General features: G+C 43.1%; 1 protein-coding gene across 3 annotated transcripts in view; it reads left to right on the plus strand.

The window, feature by feature from the left end:
* JAG1 (jagged canonical Notch ligand 1) overlaps positions 1–18,058 on the plus strand; it is a 39,346-nt gene that overhangs the window by 15,637 nt on the left and 5,651 nt on the right. For all 3 annotated transcript variants that reach the window (XM_016427768.2, XM_007476685.3, XM_056813885.1), the window contains 17 exons: positions 1,552–1,806; positions 4,376–4,436; positions 8,456–8,586; positions 8,861–8,980; positions 9,520–9,633; positions 10,756–10,869; positions 11,609–11,722; positions 12,138–12,184; positions 12,523–12,696; positions 13,127–13,277; positions 14,828–14,992; positions 15,742–15,855; positions 16,555–16,668; positions 16,759–16,872; positions 16,960–17,076; positions 17,516–17,543; positions 17,716–17,801. In XM_016427768.2, the coding sequence (XP_016283254.1) occupies positions 1,552–1,806; positions 4,376–4,436; positions 8,456–8,586; positions 8,861–8,980; positions 9,520–9,633; positions 10,756–10,869; positions 11,609–11,722; positions 12,138–12,184; positions 12,523–12,696; positions 13,127–13,277; positions 14,828–14,992; positions 15,742–15,855; positions 16,555–16,668; positions 16,759–16,872; positions 16,960–17,076; positions 17,516–17,543; positions 17,716–17,801 (2,019 nt within the window). The remainder of the gene's footprint in view (positions 1–1,551; positions 1,807–4,375; positions 4,437–8,455; positions 8,587–8,860; positions 8,981–9,519; positions 9,634–10,755; positions 10,870–11,608; positions 11,723–12,137; positions 12,185–12,522; positions 12,697–13,126; positions 13,278–14,827; positions 14,993–15,741; positions 15,856–16,554; positions 16,669–16,758; positions 16,873–16,959; positions 17,077–17,515; positions 17,544–17,715; positions 17,802–18,058) is intronic.

Raw genomic sequence — 18,058 nt, forward strand, 5'->3', positions numbered from 1 at the left:
TTATTGGCAAAGAGTCTTATCTGGTGTCCTAGTCAGTCCCCTTTCTCCCTCCCCTCCCTGCCTTTGATCCTAGGGCTTTGCTTAGGAAAGGGGAACCTATTCTTACTGGACTCCCTCTTCCCTTCTCCTGGGTCTGCGATGGTATATTCTGGAAGTTCTATGGGAAATCACCCCTCTGCAGTCAGGGTTGAAGCCTCGGGTCCCAGACAGCCATGTCAGATTCTTTTCCGTCAGGGGATTCCTCCTGCCCTGGGAAATAGCCCACATCCTTATACAGTGCTCCAAAGGGACACCAAAGATGAGTTCAGGCCCTCCTTTAGAAACATTTAGGCAAGTGTGCATCCCACAGACTTGGCTCCTGAGGGGCATGGCCTTTGCAGGGAGAGCTTCTGGCATGTTCTCTGTCTCCAAGAAAGCATGAATCATGCAGGTAGAAAGGGATCTGTAGAGACCTTCTCGCTTTCTTAAAGTCCCATGAAGATCTGACGCTTGGACTCTCGCAGCTTGGCTTGGCAGGGAGGGAGTGCTTTCAGCCGGAACCTACATGCTTCCCCCTCTGAGACAGTCACCGCTCCTGATAGGCAGGTATAAACAACACTGGAGACATTTTTGGCCCTCTCTGCGGAGATTATACGTGTTCCCTTATTAGGATATCCAAGGGCCTCAGGCCCACCACACTCACTCATTGAACCTACACAGCAAAAACAGCTTCATAAACCCGCATTTTTGCCATTCTTTCAGTTGTGTTTATTTGCAAAATTGAAGTTAAGCTAGTAAAAATTTATCTGCAAGCTGCTCTGTTTATGGGCCCTTTAATGAGAGTGTAAGTCTATGTGAAGGCCTCATTGGAGAGCTAGATCCTGTGTGTGTGCTCCAGCTAATGAAACCCAGAGGGCAAGGCAGGGCCAGGTGGGGCAGGAGAGAGCCTCAGTGCTCCAAGCGCTGTCTGATCATGGTCACCTGGCCCACTGCCTCCCCAGGTGTGCAAGCTATCCAAGTGCTGGGCCTGAAAATAGCAGGCGTGTAGGTGGGGAAGAAGCGCATTAAGGAAAAGGAAAGTAGACTTCAAAGGACTCTTCTTGAAGTGTGATAGCTCAGACATTCACTGGCAAGCCTGTGAAATGGGGGGGGGGGGAGGGCAGGGGTGTGTCCTCGGGCTCTGAGGGGAACTTGGGGTACCTCCACAACCTAAAAAGGCCTTTGCACTGCACTAGACAGATAGTAGAATATTCAGTAAATATCTGGATGAATGCTGGTCAGCCCTGTCTCCTTTGAACCCCCATTTACCTATCTAAATCAAAGGACATATTTTTGTACAATTTTGTACAATTTTATTCAGATATTTTAATTTACTGGTTAAGGCTGCTCTTTCAAATGCTGGTTCCTTTTTCATTTTACAATACTTTGTATTTTTAATATAGAAAGCCACCAGGGATAGACTAACCCCCATCATCTACTTTCTTGGGGACCCCTTTTGGCTTTAAGAAGGCTTGTGCTTGCCAGTGGCTCAATTAGATGGAGCCTCATTCAGCTGTTGAATTTCCCTCCCAGACCCGGACAGCATTATCGAGAAAGCCTCCCACTCGGGCATGATTAATCCCAGCCGACAGTGGCAGACTCTTAAGCAGAACACTGGCATGGCCCACTTTGAGTATCAGATCCGAGTCACCTGTGATGAGCATTACTACGGCTTCGGCTGCAATAAGTTTTGCCGGCCCCGAGATGACTTCTTCGGCCACTACGCTTGTGACCAGAATGGCAACAAAACCTGCATGGAAGGCTGGATGGGACCAGAATGTAATAGAGGTAGGTTGGGAGCAATTGAGAATGATGGGGGCTGCTTTACTCCAGAGTCCTCAGCCTGGAGCCCCTGTTGGGAAGCCCTCTTTCTGCCACCATCCATTTGGCATCCTTGGGGCTGTGTTAGACCTGCAAGGTGAATCCCAGAATGGACCGAGGAACCCATTCAGGAACTGCCTCCCCCCCCCCCCCCCCCTTGGTTTTGAAGTGTTTCTGAGGGAGTCAGAGATCATTATGGAACAGTCTCAGGTTTGGAACTAGAAGTCTAGAAAGAATGTATTCCACCTTGTAATCCCAGAGGAGGAAACTGAGACACTCAGCAAAGTTAAATGGCTTGCTTAAGGACCAAAAGTGTAGGATGTGGCAAAGCTGGGGTTTGAATCCAAGCCCTGTGACCTGAGAATCAGCAGAGTTTTCTGCATCACAGAATACTTGATTTGAAAGAGACCTAAGAGATAATCTAGTCCACCCCCTCATTTTACAGATGAGGAAATCGATACTTGGAGAGCTAAAACCACTTGGGCATACTTTCATCAGAACTAGGACTAGAACACAGATTTCCTGACTGTTCAGTGATAGTTTCCCCTCTCTACCATACTTCCAAGCCAATTAGATATTTTTTAATTTAAAATTTTTTTTCAGTCTTCTGCCTACAAATAGAAGGGAAAAAATGTCTCTCTGTTACCTTCAGTTAATTTTATTTTTTTGTGAGTGCTGAGTTGGTGCATGGTGTGTTAGCTTTCACATCAATATTTGCTTAGTTCTGAAATAATTAACAGTCTTATAACTTTATGGATATGTTCCCTAAATCCTGGCAGGTTTGAATGGGCAGTTGATTGACTCATCCACAGAAATGTTCCCACATAAACCCTATTAGAGGCTGGCTTTAAAGCCTAGGACTTCCCTCCTTGGAGGATTTAGAACTCCTTTCCCTGACACAAATGGCCCATAAGTAGATCATTCCAGGACTTGATTTTTGTCCAGCCTTCTGGCATTGAGCTGAGTCTTGGAAAATGGATGTGATCCTCCAGTGGATCTATGCTGGCGAGCAATTCCAAAAAGCACTTTGCATGTTATTTAATTTGATCCTCTCCTAGTTGTGAGGTGGGGGCTCTTATCTCTTTTTTTTTAACAGATTTTACAGATGAGACAGTTGAGACTGAGTGACTTGCTCAGCCATCCCTTTAGTAAGTTTCTGAGTCAGGGTTTGAACCTGGATCTCCTGAGAAGCACAGCACTCTCTCCATCATAACCTTGGGTTCCAGTTTGATAGGCTTACTAGTGTATCAGGGTTACTTCAGTACCATTAGGAAGGAATGGGTCAGCTTCAGAGGAAATCTGAACACCAATTAGGTGAAATTGGGGTTTCAAGGAGAACTGAAACATTTCAAGAGGTGTTCAGGGAAGAAATAATCTATTCTTGGATCCAGCTAAGTTTTTCTCCTAATAGTGGACTTGGTATTTTTCAAAGACTCCAGGTAGAAGACACAGCTATTTTGTATGGCTAGGAGGTTTGACAGGGACAGGCCAGGAGAAAGGAGAAATCTAGTGCCCCTAGTTTTAGGGAAAAGATCACTCAACCATCTCAGAGACCTTTTCATTCTAACCTGGTTTCTAGACACTGTCCTTACTAACTTATAAAGAAATGGGACTAGATCTCTTAAAAAAAAAATCCCATTTGACCTCCCCAAATCCTAAGATGCCTTTTTTTTTTTGGCTGGACGAGGGATGACACTAATCTTTCAAGGATGATATTATGTTGCATGTAGTGGAAACATCCCTGAGAAGATGACCCATTCAAGTTAGCTTGTCATATAAAGAAAAAGAAAAGTCCAATACATGACATGTTACTGAGATCTGACTCTTACTGGTTAATAAGACATTTTAGTGCTCATTTATTTATTGACCTCTTTCAGAAAGTAGGATGTAATATTGTTTTGTTACATTATAATATGTTACAAACCACCTATTTAATTAAGCCTGGTTTTATTTGGACCAATGATCTTTGCTGTAGTGCTGGAACTTCACTAGATAATGAGTTCTACCCAGAGAGCTAAGCATTCCTTGGTAACCTTTTTTAAGAGCTGGGAGAAGAAAAGAGGAAGATTTGGAGTATTTTATTCTTTTTTTTAATATATAAGTTTATTTATTTGGGGTATTTTATTCTAAGGAAGGAGAGAGTAGGAAAAAGGATGCCCTAACCCTTGCCCCTTTGTCTCCTCCTGCTCATGTTAGAAAATATGTAAAAGCCCTTTCTTACCCCTGTCTCCTTGGACTGCAGATGATCAGAAAGCCTGCTTCTATGTTTGGGGATAGACAATGACATGTGCTTACAGTTTTAAAGCTAAAGATATTAGTTGAATCGCTGGATTTGCTGTGGTGGGGCACCTCCTACCTTATTCTCTTTCCAGAAGACTTGATATTAGAGACCTTTTAAATCGTGGATTTTGGAGGATTACAGCACTAGTCAGAGATTTAAAAACATTCCCACGATGGTGTGGAAGCTAGAAGCTGACAGTATGCTGACATATGTTTGTATACTTCTTAAAAAAAATTCTTAACTCTATTCCCACAGCCATTTGTCGTCAGGGATGTAGCCCTAAACATGGTTCCTGTAAGATCCCAGGAGAATGCAGGTAATATTTATATCTCTCTCTTTCTCTCTCTCTGTATCAAGCAATTTTATTTTAATCTTGGTTTAGCATGCTATCTCTCGCCATTGTACTGGGGAAGACTGGGAAACATATTAAAAAAATGGGGATCTTAAGTGCTTATTAAATCATACCAGCTGTCTGATGAAACACAAACACTCCTTTGCTTTCTTGAAAAACTGGAAAAACTGTATGAGAGGGCAAATTCAGTCACCTCCTGCATTGACTATTGACCAATTCCACCTCTAAATTGGGAGCAGATTTTTGTAATCTTTTAAGACTGCACAGCCATTCTGGCTCTTTCTTTAGCCAGTCCTCCACCAGAGTGTTTATTTTCCTCCTCACCCTCCCTAGTCTCTTCTCCTTTTTCTCCTGGATTGCCCTTCCCTTCCCCCACTTTTCCCATCAATAGGCAAAAGTCAAGCATTCTTTAGAATGGGATTAGTAAAATCTCTTGGTTCCTTTGCCTTTGAGAGCCAGGCTCCAAGTGCTGAGAGGTTAATAACAGGGATGGAATCTTGTCAGGAGAGACTGATGAATGCAGAATTTTGTTTTTCGCCTTTGAAGTCGGTTCCATTCTGGCCAAGTAACAATACATCCCCAATGCTGGGACCTACCCAAACCATCTAACAATTAGATTTTGGGAGCTCTTTGAGTTATATTTTGTATTATTACTTGACATTTGGGAGGACACTTTAAAAGAAAATTCTTACTGGTATTCTATGTAAAATTTTAGAGAAAAATGAAATGAAAAAACGAAAACCCATCATAACTGAGGTTTTTAAAATATCCTTAGTATTTGGTTTTGTTTTTTCTTGGGGAGGGGGGTGATCACAACAAAAATGACAACTAGCCCAAATTGTATCTGACCAAACAAAGGAAGTTAAGGAAGTTTGCAGAGCTGGTTTTTTTGAATGCTACGCTTTATTTAGAGCCCAATAATCTGATAGGTTGCAAGGCCTGGTTGCAAAGCTTCCCCATGGGAGCTACTCTGGTTTTAATCAAAGGAGGTTTGTTCACCCTTCTCCAAAGGACTCTGAGGAAACCAGACTGACCCATGGATTTTTTTCTATTTTAAAATAGGTATAGTAATCTGGTTAGTTCTAGAGAGTAGTGATGACTCAGGACAAGACTGGAAGCTCAGAATTAGGGTACATCATTCCTTTGGTTTCATTCATTCTCTCCTTTGTAGTCCCACACTTTTGTATTTTATGAGCCTTCTCTTTTCAAGAAGAAAATTGGGATGTGACAGTGGCATATCAATAGAATGCTTTTTTTTTTTTTAAAGTGGTCGAGAGCCAATAGAGGGAAATGCCCCTCTCCCTCCCCCCCCCCCCCCTTTTTTAAAAATGAGAACAAGAGATGCTCATCTGGTAAAACAGCCCCTTATACTAGATTTTGTTTTTCTGTATAAGAGTCATTGCTCCAGTCCTTCTAATATTTAACTGCACTGGTGTTGGATGATTCTAATGTTTAACTGCATGGCTGTCAACCGTTTAGCTGAAATACACCTACATTAACTTTTCCTAATTAATAGCCTTCTAGAGTCAATCAGACTTGAAGTGTCATTAGTGCATCTGAACTGGGCCAGATGCTTAGATGTCTATCAGCTGAGTCTAACAATGATTTGTGCTACTGTCATCAAACTAAACATGCCTTATAGGGGGTGCTGTCTCCTAGCCAGAACAACAGGCTTTGTTTCCAGGTTTTAGGCCTTTCTCTTTCTAATGCTCACCTCCCACTCACTGCCCAGACATGCACTGGTGCCCTTATTTACTTAAGGTGCAACTTTCCCACACTTCATTTGCATAGTTAAAAAAAAAAAACACCATTCTACCTTCCTGACTTTAAAAGAAGGAAGGAAAATTTCCTACAGAATCTTTATTATGTCTGTGCTTCAGAAATGGTTTTTAATGTCCACCTACGTTTGAGTTGTCATTTGGGTTTTATGTTCTAAAGTTCTCTTTCACATGCCAGGGTTTATTGGTTGTGTTGTTTCCAGTTGTTCCCAAACAGACTTAAAATAACTTCTTTTCCTTGGTGCGAGCGATTACTTTTTTTTATTGTGAGTCTGCCAATAATATCAAACTTAATTATGAATCATCATCCTAAGCAAAGGAACTTCATTTTCTCATGAGAAACTTAATCATGTATTATTAAACTGCTGGTATAGCTTTGTAGATTCCTGTTTTAGGGTCAATATTTTTATTTGTTTTCTTTTGAAGTCATCCATAACCTCTTCTGGCCATCTTTGTTGTACTTATGGGGAGAGCCCTCATTAATTAAGAAATGAAGTCAGGTCCTCAGCTGCCCTTTTTATTGTATTTATTAGCCAAAATCAGGGTGTATGGGGATTTTAGTTCTTTAATTTGTAAGAAAGTGAGTACTACAAAATGCTGATGTTGCCAATAGGCTTGCAAGTCTGATTGGGCATTGAGGAAATCGTTGTCTTTCTCCCCTGGCTTTGGTCACCAAGCAGTTTTCCACTTAATTTCAGTTTTCCCAACATTTTAACTTGGTATTTCCCTTTGTCATGGAGACTGGCATTCTCCTGCAGGTTCAGCAAAATACTTTGATTTTCATTATTTTTAAAGTATTGCTTCTCATTGTGTGTGTGTGTGTGTGTGTGTGTGTGTGTGTGTGTGTGTGTGTGTGTGTGTTTGGTGGAAGAGGGGGCAGTTTGGTTTTTGGTTTTGGTTTTATTCAATAGGAAGTGGTTAGTCAGTCAAGATTCTCAGAGGGTTACATTTATTGCTCGCTGTGTGTGATTAGCTATTAGCTAGATCCCTATAGTTTTCCCATGACAAGGATTTACTGGTCCTAGCACAGCTTTCTGAAAACCAAAAGCCTAAATGACTTCTACACAAGGGTTTATTTTCATAACTTAGTGACAGCTTAAAGGGTAATTGCCGCTGATCACTTATTCCCATGTCTCATGAACAAAATATTTTAGTAGAGCCTGTTTCTCCTTTGACTTGGGGGTCCTGCCTTCCCATCTGCCTCTTACACATTTTTTCTTCCTTTTTTTTTCCTCCTCACTCAAAAAATCCTTGGTTTCCTTGATTTTTGAGAAGACTGGTTAAGGTTTCAAATGGACTGAAATTTGAGGGGAAGAAGAGTTTAAGCCCCTTCCCCTCCCCTCCTATCCCAGGTGTGGGTTTGTGTTTTGTGTTTTTGTTTGGGGATCAAAGAAACCATTTGGCCTAGATAGATTCCGATTAACAATGCACTTATAGGAAACTGAACTCCATTCCTCCACTCTAGATAAACCTCGATGACCTCTTTTGGCAGAGGGAGAAGTAAGTATTCCTAGGTACCAGCAATTAACATAAACATTAGCTGTCATGGGTCAGACGCCATCTCTCAAATGGATTCCACCAAGAACTGGTTCTCCATAGGTTTTTTCCTTCCTTCCTCACCATCTCCCCATCTCTGCCACATTCTTACAAAAGAGAGTGAGGGGACGAAGGATGACAGAGCGAACATTTCCCTTTGCTGGCTGTAGTACCTCAGTCCTTTTTTGTATGTGTCGGGTCATGACTTGCTGTTGACACACAAAGCACAGAGACAAAATGCTGCAAATCTTGCATTCATGAAAATTTTTCACATGGCCATTGTTGTCAGTAACTGCTTGCTCCCCCCCACCTTCGAGTCCATTCTGACACCATTCAGATTGATTTATCCTGCACACCCACCCTCTCTGTCTCGTTTGTGTGCGCCTGAGAATAGAGTTGTATTGTGTTCCGTGGCACCACACTGGGCTCTCCCAGAACAGTTCTCCTTTTGTAAGGAGTCTGGCGTGCAGAGACCTGGGCCAAACAGTTAAAAATGTTTGTTTGTGAGGAACCACCAAACAAGCCTTGAATGTTTCCTTTCCCTCCCTTTCTTGGGCCCAGTATCTCTTTAGCTAGCGTTGTTGGATCCTGAAAACCTTGGCTACTCTGGGATCCTCTTTCCTTGAATTCGAGGACTTTTTAAAAATTGGTATTTTGTTTTGTCTTAAGGTGTCAGTATGGATGGCAAGGCCAGTACTGTGATAAGTGCATTCCGCACCCAGGATGTGTCCATGGCACTTGCATTGAACCGTGGCAATGCCTCTGTGAAACCAACTGGGGTGGTCAGCTTTGTGACAAAGGTATGCTAATCTTCTGGATAGCCAAATGTAAATTTTGAATTTTAATGCCTAGTATGTGTGTGCAGTTGATTGCAGAGGGAGTCCCTGGTATTGTGGCAGGAGGTGTTTATTGGTTGTAGTTTGGCTTTGGTTATAAATACAGTGAATTTGTGTTCACTTGTGTTTTAACTAGGCCATGCCTTGAGGGACTTTTTTTAAAGGTAGAAACAAAGATGTTAAGCTGTATAAAGTTTCCTGACGCTTTTTTTCCCCTCCTGGTACTTTTATTTTGTAGATCTTAACTATTGTGGGACTCACCAGCCTTGTCTGAATGGTGGTACTTGTAGTAACACAGGTCCTGACAAATATCAGTGTTCCTGCCCAGAGGGGTATTCTGGAGCAAACTGTGAAATCGGTAAGTGTTCTGAACATCCTTTTCTTTTTTTAATCATCATTAACTTTCTTACTTTTAATGAGTTGTTTTAATTTATTTTTTTTCTTACTGTAAAAATTTACAGCTAAGTACCAAAGACATCTGCCAAAAAAAATCTAGGTTCTCTCTGAAATCTAAAAATGAGAACAATTGAAACCCTTCTAAAATCTGCAAAGTTGTTTCCTTGTTGCTGATAAGTGTTGTATGGGCTTTATGAGGTCCTAACTCAGATGTCTTGGAATGTTGATCGTGTCGGCTTAGCATGAAAGATGACTTCCTATCCCCCTGATACAGTATGAATGTGTCATAAGCTGCTCAGAGAAGACAAGAAAATATTTAGGCAGGTAGCCAAGGGGATTGGTGTGTGTGCGTGTTGGAAGGGGTGAAGGAAGGAAAGTCTATTGGTAGTAGCCTAGAAAGCAGAAAGGATGCTCTTTTATTTTATTTTGTTTTTCTCAAATTATTTCTTGGAGCCATTTTTGGATGCCACCATTTTGAATTATTCTCTTTGATTCATTTAGCGGAACACGCATGTCTTTCTGATCCCTGTCACAATGGAGGAAGCTGTTTGGAAACATCCATGGGATTTGAATGCCGGTGTCTTCCGGGCTGGACTGGGCCAACGTGTACCACAAGTAAGTATATGTTTGAGTTCCCGTCTTTACAGAAGGATTAGCATTCCTTGAAATACGAGAGGAAACGGGGCAGAACGTTACAGTTAGTTGTTGCTTTATTCACTAGGCTGCCTTTGCACTCATGGCAACAGTTTCTGTTATTCTCATTTGTGTTTATAGTGGTGTTTGGCCAATAATTCCTATTAATATGTTTGGTAACTCCTTGGACTATACCTTGAAGTGTTCACATTACTTATTTACCTCATTATAATTATTTCTTGGTGGAAAACAATGTCTTACCAATATTTTATTACTTTATACTTCAGCCCTGGGAGGGAGCCCTGACCAGGCAGAATTCTGTTCATTTTTCATTCTAGCCCTGGAATGTTGCAGTGAGGTGACTAGACTGGTAGTCAGTGCTGACTCATTAGTACTACTCCACTTATTTGGGGTTGGGGGCCTTGGCAAACTCTTATCTGCAGCTGGGGCAGCCCATTATGAGGGCAGGGTCACCTGATCAGCAAGAATTTTTTTTTTTTTAATAAATTGGCAGGATAACTAATGTTGGAAAGGCCATTCTTGCTTTCTGCCTTAGTTTTATCATCTGTGAAATAGTCCTGATTCTTTTCAGCTCTCTTTCAGGGATATGATGCAAATTTTGAGGGAATGTATAGTGAATTCATTTAAGTATGTAAATTAAACTAAAATAGTACCATAATTAGGTTTTTGGGTACCAGTGACTTGGAATGGTGGACTGTTCAGACCAAAATAAAAACTAAATGCAGAGTGGTTGCCTCCCTTTTTACTTCTGATACTATTATTATTATTATTATTATTTTTACCAAATGGCCTCTTAGGATTTATTGTCATGGGACAGGGATCTTAGCACTCAGGTAGTATTATCTTCTCATTTTATAAACGGGGAAACTGAAACCTAAGAAAGTAAATTAATCAGCCCAGTGCTATGCAGATAAGAAGAGCAAAGCTGGAATTTGAACTCAAGTCCTATGAATCCAAACTCTTGCCATGCTATCATGCTATCTGCTATGTGTATGAGCTTTAGCTATTTGTCTCCTTTAGTGCTAGAAAGACACTAAATTCCTTTGTCTTTGCTCTTCCCCATCCCTACTTTTTGGGGGACAGATATTGATGACTGTTCTCCAAATCACTGTGGCCATGGGGGAACATGTCAGGATCTGGTGAATGGATTTAAGTGTATTTGTCCTCCTCAGTGGACTGGCAAAACATGTCAAATAGGTAAGAAAAAAGAAAGTCTGTCATTTTAACACTTTAAAAATGTTTGCTTCATGATATCAAAATGGTCAAGGTAAATAAAGTTTTAGTAAAATGAGTGGTTTTTAGTAGTTTTAGTAAAGTGAGTTTTATTTAACAATAAGACAAAAATACCCAATTTGCAAAGTAATTTAATTTGCTATCCATGCCTTAGGAGGCCTTGTGTGGGCATATAAATGGAAAATGGACCAGCTAACTTTCTGATGCTCTGTGGGGAGAGTCGGGAGAGTCTCTGAAAGCACATTAGCTCCCCCAGACAAAGGAGTTTACTGCTATGCTCCAAAATGCGAATGATCTCATGAAAAATGAGCTTGTTTGCATTCTTCCTCTTGTTTAAATCTCAGCAGTCACACTGTAGCACTTCCCCAAATGGTTGATGGCTTCTTTTATGATTAAGTTCCTTGGGAGAGTTATTCATTAGTGACTGGATAGTTATCAATTTTTTACCTAGCACATTATAATTAAAGAAATGAGGGTGGTGATAGACAGTAAAATGGAGGTCCTTTGGAGACTATGGTACGGTTCAGCATGGAATAAAGCAATACCTCTGATCATCCCCTTGGCTGGAATTTGGATAAAGAAATTGTCCTATTTTTGTCAAATCTAGAAAGTCTGTTCTTCGTTTTTGTTTTGTCTACTTTGGGAAGAGGGCAAGAAGAAATTCCAACTTATCATCCTGACCCTCTGCATTCCCTTTTTCTAGATGCGAATGAATGTGAGGCCAAACCTTGTGTAAATGCCAATTCCTGTAGGAACCTGATCGGGAGCTACTATTGTGACTGCATTCCTGGTTGGACGGGTCAGAATTGTGATATAAGTAAGACTTCCACTTTCTTGATCTTTTTTATTTTGTTTTAAGGATGGGGTTGCTAAAAGGAACTGAACTATCAGTCCAAGCCTGGCTGGGTAATGGGAAAGCCCAAACGTGATGTTTTTAGAAAGGGAGTAGTCAGTCTGGAATGAAAATACACAATTTTATCAACCTCATTAGTTGGTAAATGGGGTCATAGTCTGATAAGATGGCTTAAAACAATGATGTGAAGTTTCATTAACTCTGCTGGCAGAATTGGTGGAGGGTTCCCACCCATTAGAATAGCCTTATCTAAAGGAAAGCATACAGGAAATCTGACCACAACTTTAACTGGCCTAAGCTCTAGATACCTGTTAAACTGTACCTAATTTAAACGTAAAATGCTTATTGATGATCCTCTGATTCATTTTGTGTTTTTTAGATATTAATGACTGCCTTGGCCAATGTCAAAATGATGCTTCCTGTAGGGTACGTACACGTCCCCTCTGAAATCAAAATTGTAGCTATTCAAAGGCTGCTGGTTAAGCCTTCGTTCTGGAACATGCAGAGACCAAACTCTGGGCATGCGGGGTCTGTCCAAATTCTGCGGTTCCTAGGGAGAGTCCATGTGTCAGTGAATCAGGCTTGCCTTCTTACTCTGGCCTCTGGGGAGTCCTTTTGAAAGAATGGCAACTATAAACTCCTCCTTCTGCAAAGGCTGATCAGCTTGGCATGAGCAAAGAACATCAGGGTTAGAGCAAGAGGCAATCTAGGCCTCCGGAAAAGGTGCTAAGTTGGATTTGTTGTATTCTTTTTGTCTCTCCCAGGATTTGGTTAATGGTTATCGCTGTATCTGTCCACCTGGCTATGCAGGAGATCACTGTGAGAAAGACATCAATGAATGTGCGAGCAACCCTTGTCTGAACGGGGGTCACTGTCAGAATGAAATCAATAGATTCCAATGTCTGTGTCCCACTGGCTTCTCGGGAAACCTCTGCCAGGTGAGCCCAGCTGAAATGCACCCCCTGAGAATTGGGTTCCCACCAGAGAAGGCTTTTCTTCCCTCCTTTCCCTCTTGGGACTTTTTTTACACCAAATACCTCCCCAACCCAATAAAGCCCTCCTCAAGGCCAGCTGCCCCACAAATGCTGCTGGAAAAACTGAAGGGCTGCCCAAAGGAGCAATGCCTGTGTATCCCCTCTGGGGCCTTTTCATAGTCTGCCCATGTCAACCCCCCACACACACACACACAAGTATAATTGGTCATCTTATGTACCGCGTACCATGAATAGACAGGCAGATAAAAAGGTCAGATTCCACCGTGTCAGCTGCCCAGAGCAGAGCAAAGAGTAATAATGAAATCCTTTATTTCACTCGAGCTTCCAAAAAAAATGCCCTCCTTTCCTTCTCTTCCCTCCCTCCACCCCCAAGTTGGACATCGATTACTGTGAGCCCAACCCGTGCCAGAACGGAGCGCAGTGCTACAACCGCGCCAGCGACTACTTCTGCAAGTGCCCCGAGGACTACGAGGGCAAGAACTGCTCCCACCTGAAGGACCACTGTCGGACATCTCCCTGCGAAGGTACCCGCCCCAGCTCAGCTCCAGAGACCCCGAAGTGCTTTGGGGGAGCCCCTGAATGAGGGGATGGGCTCCTGCCTCCTGACAGTTTCTTGTTTGGGGGGTGGAACATGTAGAGGGCGCCCTCCCCAATGGAGAGCTCTAGCTTATAGTCTCCGAGGTCCCCAAGACTGTGCCATCTTGTCTCATGGATGCATGGTGGAGATGGACAGGGAGGCCAGAGTCTGGGTGTGAATCTTGTCTCTGGCCCTCAGGGTCACCCCAGGGAAGGGGCTTAATGTCTTGAAGCCTGCTTTCCCAACCTTCCATAAGAATACTTGCAGAATCTACACCACAGAGTTATGAGAAGATCCAATGGAAGACCTATAGGCATGCACAGAGAAATGGCTCGTGTAGGCACACACCCAGAAAAGCATCTTTTGTTCATGGGCCAGTTTGAAGGATCCTTTGAGGTCCTCTAGTGGGCTTCCTCCCCCAAGGCTACAAAAGTAATAAGTTGCAGCATTGGAGAGTCATGAAGAGAAGCCAAAAGAATGCAGAATATTTTTGACAGACACAGAATCTACATCCCCCCCTTAACCCTCCCCCCAAAAGTTAGGTAGTCTTCATGAAGTCATCTTTTTTTTAAATTAAATCTTCTGGTTTTGTATCCATTCTAAGATGGAAGATAGGCCACATGGGTCAAGTGACTTGCCCCAGAGTCACACGTCTAGAAAGTTTCTGAGGTCAAATTTGAACTCTGGACCTCCCAACTCCAGGCCTGATCCTCTATCCACTGTGATACCTCACTGTCCCATGTAAATAGATTTTTAAAAAATTATATTAAAAGAGGAAAAGGTGGTAGGTAGAAACTTCCTTTTCTTACAGAGAGAAAAGCTTATCTTCTATAGAGGGAAGCACCACATAAGATTATTGGGTGTTTTTGTTAACCTTTCTCTAAGTCCTTTTAGAAGAAAACAAGAATAGCTAGCATTTATAAAGCATTTTAAGGTTTGCAAAGTGCTTTATAAATATTTTCTCCTTTGATCCTCACAACAACCCTGGCAAGTATTATTCACATTTTACAGATGAAGAAACTGAGGCTGAGAGGAATTAAAGTCCAAGTAGCTAGAAAATCTCTGAGGCAGGATTTAAACTCTAGTCTTCTGACTCTCAAGTCTAGCACCCTCTCCACCATAGCACATACTTGTCCCTTCATATTCACAAGGGAAGGCCTCCATGAATAAGAAACCTAGGATAAGCAACCTTGGATGCTTTTTAGCTCATTTCACTCAAATTTGAGAGGTTAAAAAGTAAGTATTCAGAGAAGAGGGAGGTCAAATTCCACAAAGCACAAGAGTTTTATAGTTAGTGGATAACATAGGAGTGTTCGATGTGGTCAGAAGACCTGAGCTCAAATTTTGATTCAGACCTGTGCTAGAGTCGTCAACTCTGGACTCCCCATCCCTCCATGAGCCAAAAGGTGCAGACTCTTAGGGGGAAGTCTCAGTTTGGGTGCTTAGTTACCTTCACCAGGTTTTATTGGTGAGATGTCTGGTCTGTGTCTCCTTCAGTGATCGATAGCTGCACCGTGGCCATGGCGTCCAATGACACGCCGGAAGGGGTGCGCTACATCTCCTCCAACGTCTGTGGGCCTCACGGGAAATGCCGGAGTCAGGCCGGAGGCAAATTCACCTGCGAGTGCAACAAAGGCTTCACAGGGACCTACTGCCATGAAAGTAAGACCCCCAAAGGGCCGGGGGAAGCATGCCCGTAGGCTTCCTAACCCCAGGAGGCTCACTTAGGCTTTCCTAGGGAGCCAGGCGAGCCCCTTTACTCCTGGGAGGACAATAAGGAGTGAGCGCTGTGGCACTGAGAGGTGGCTTAGAGGTTCTAAGGTTTACCATATTACTAATTTTTCTCATGTATAAATATTTTATTTCAATTATTATATTTTATATGTAATATATAATAGATAAAATAAATATAAAGCATTAACTTCTCATAAATATTTTTATTTAGATTATTATATATATTGCATAATATATATTTTATATTATGCATATAAATTATAAAAGATGACTAACTTTTCTCATCCATAAGTATATTTAAAAATGTATTTTAAACCTATTTACTTCCTGAATAGTCTGACCCTTTGGGTGAGAAAACTTTGCTTTTTATTTTCTTAATGGTTTTCTTGTCTTAAAAGTGGATTTAATCCTACCATAGCACTTTTAGAAAATGTTTATACCTTTTAAAAAAAAGGCCCTCAGGGAGCTATCTAGTATACCCCCTTTGAAAGCCCATTTCCTTCTGTTTTCATAAAGACTGGGGCTTCCTGGGTGTTTGCATTTTTGTGCTAGCTGGATGAGAATGGCAGAGGTTGGCAGCCCCACGGCCCTGCTGTGCAGAGGGGAGAAGGCCTGATGAGCGTGGCTCAGGCCGGCCTGCCTCGTCTGAAGGCTTGCTTGCTTTCCCCCTTCTGTAGATATTAATGACTGTGAAAGCAACCCCTGTAAAAATGGCGGCACCTGTATCGATGGCGTCAACTCATACAAATGTATCTGCGGCGACGGCTGGGAGGGCACGTACTGCGAGACCAGTAAGTGAGCTGCCGCTGCCACCACCACCCCAGCATGCTTGGGCTCCGGCTCTGGGAACAGAGAAGGAAGTCCGCTCCGACTGAGGCCGCCGCTGTGGTCATAGAGAGCTCAACACTGTTCGGGTGGTTGTTTTGGTTCTGAAACAGCCTCCCTATTCAGTTGACTTTCATTTATGCTGACCATGGTGCAGGATGGGGGACTACAGACTGTCATTAGGATGATAAACTTCCAGAGAAGCAAGCACTTTTCCACCAGCTTTAAAAAATACAATTTCAGGAGGCAGCTGGGTGGCTAAGTAGATGGAGAGCCAGGTCTAGAAATGAGAGGTCCTCTGTTCAAAAGTGATCTCAGACACTTCCCAGCTGTGTGACCTTGGACAAGTCATTAGCCCCCCATTGCCTAGCCCTTACCACTCTCCTGCCTTGGAATCAATACACAGTATGGATTCTAGGGTGGAAGGGAAGAGTTTTAAAAAGTGTATATATGATTTCAGGGGGACCCTCCAGAGAAATGCTTCCTGACTGACTCAGGTCACTCAGCAGTAGAGAGGGGGAGGGGAACCGTGAACAGTTCAGTCTTGGAGGAAATTAATCAATCCACTGTGCAGACTTGGGTTAACCGATGGCCACCCTACAGCCCTTCGGCCTTTCTGGTGCGGGCAAACCTTTTTCAGTTTGCTTTCTCCATTTTAATTGCAGATATTAATGACTGCAGTAAAAATCCTTGCCACAATGGAGGGACATGCCGAGACTTGGTCAATGACTTTTACTGTGAATGCAAAAATGGGTGGAAAGGAAAGACGTGCCACTCCCGTAAGTAGAAGCTCACCTGCACCGAGGGGACCCTCCTGACTCCCGGAGAAGGCTGCGGGCTGGGACTCATTGGGACCTGCTTCTTCCTAGGGGACAGCCAGTGTGATGAAGCGACCTGTAACAATGGCGGCACGTGCTACGACGAGGTGGAATCCTTCAAGTGCCTGTGCCCCGCCGGCTGGGAAGGGGCCACGTGTAACATAGGTATGCAGGGCAGGTGCAGGCGCAGAGCTGTCCCTCCTCTCCCCACCTCTGGACCACTTTAAAGGGTCTTTTTTTCTCTCCCTACAGCTAGAAACAGTAGCTGTTTGCCCAGCCCTTGCCACAACGGAGGCACCTGCGTGGTCAATGGAGACTCTTTTACATGTGTCTGCAAAGAAGGCTGGGAAGGACCCATTTGTACCCAGAGTGAGTCTTTTCCCTTGAACCCTCCTAAGTGTTGCATGATGAGAAGCCGGCTCCTCCTGTAGCCCCCTCTGAGACCCTAAATGGAAGCCAGAAGGGAGACTATTTGAAGTCTGCTCCAGGCTCACCTGAATCTTCTTGTCTTAAGGACTTTCTCTGCTGTAGCCTTGATCTGGGCCTGAGAAAGTTACAGAGAAGCTAAGTGGAGCCAGATGGGGTCCTTGTGCCCTGGCTGTGCTTCTCTGTGGCCCGGCTCCCAAGGCCAATCCAACAAAATATCAGAGGGAGACCTGGATTTAATTTAGGAGAAGATGGAGGCCTAGTGTGTTCATGTTAAGGAAGGACAGCAGGATGCTTGGGCAGAACAGAAAATAAATCTTGGTGCTTTTCTAGGGAGAGAGGAGCTCTCATCACTGGCTTTCCTTTTTTTTTCTTTCCCCAGATACGAATGACTGCAGTCCTCATCCTTGGTGAGTATAGAAAACTGTATAGGCCCCATTCCCTTCCCCCAGATGTTCTATTTGCTTTGTGGTCCATAGTGTTTACTGTGTCCTGGCCCATCATCTTGCCATCTCCCCCCCTCCCCCCACATTATTGGTTTGTGTGATTTGAAATTAAGAGGCTTCTCTGCTCTTATCTCAGTTACAACAGTGGAACCTGTGTTGATGGAGACAACTGGTACAGATGCGAATGTGCCCCAGGGTTTGCAGGGCCAGACTGCAGAATAAGTAAGTCACAATTCCTGGCAGCTCTGCTGTGTGTGTGTGTGCGCGCCCCTCTGCCTCATGCCCTGCTCCTTCATCTTCTCTTCCCCTCTTGTCCCCCAGAGAGAATTTTCCCCTCCATACTTCAGGAGAACTCGGGGCCAAAGTTCCCTTCAGAGTAACATTGACCTAGAAAATCCCATATAAAAGGTCCTCTTGCCTGTAGCTGGGGTGAACATGCCTTTCCACCATATCCTTTTCCCAGTTAGCCCTCCTTTCTT

Source organism: Monodelphis domestica, chromosome 1 (genome assembly GCF_027887165.1).
Source record: "Monodelphis domestica isolate mMonDom1 chromosome 1, mMonDom1.pri, whole genome shotgun sequence".
Taxonomy (NCBI): domain Eukaryota; kingdom Metazoa; phylum Chordata; class Mammalia; order Didelphimorphia; family Didelphidae; genus Monodelphis; species Monodelphis domestica.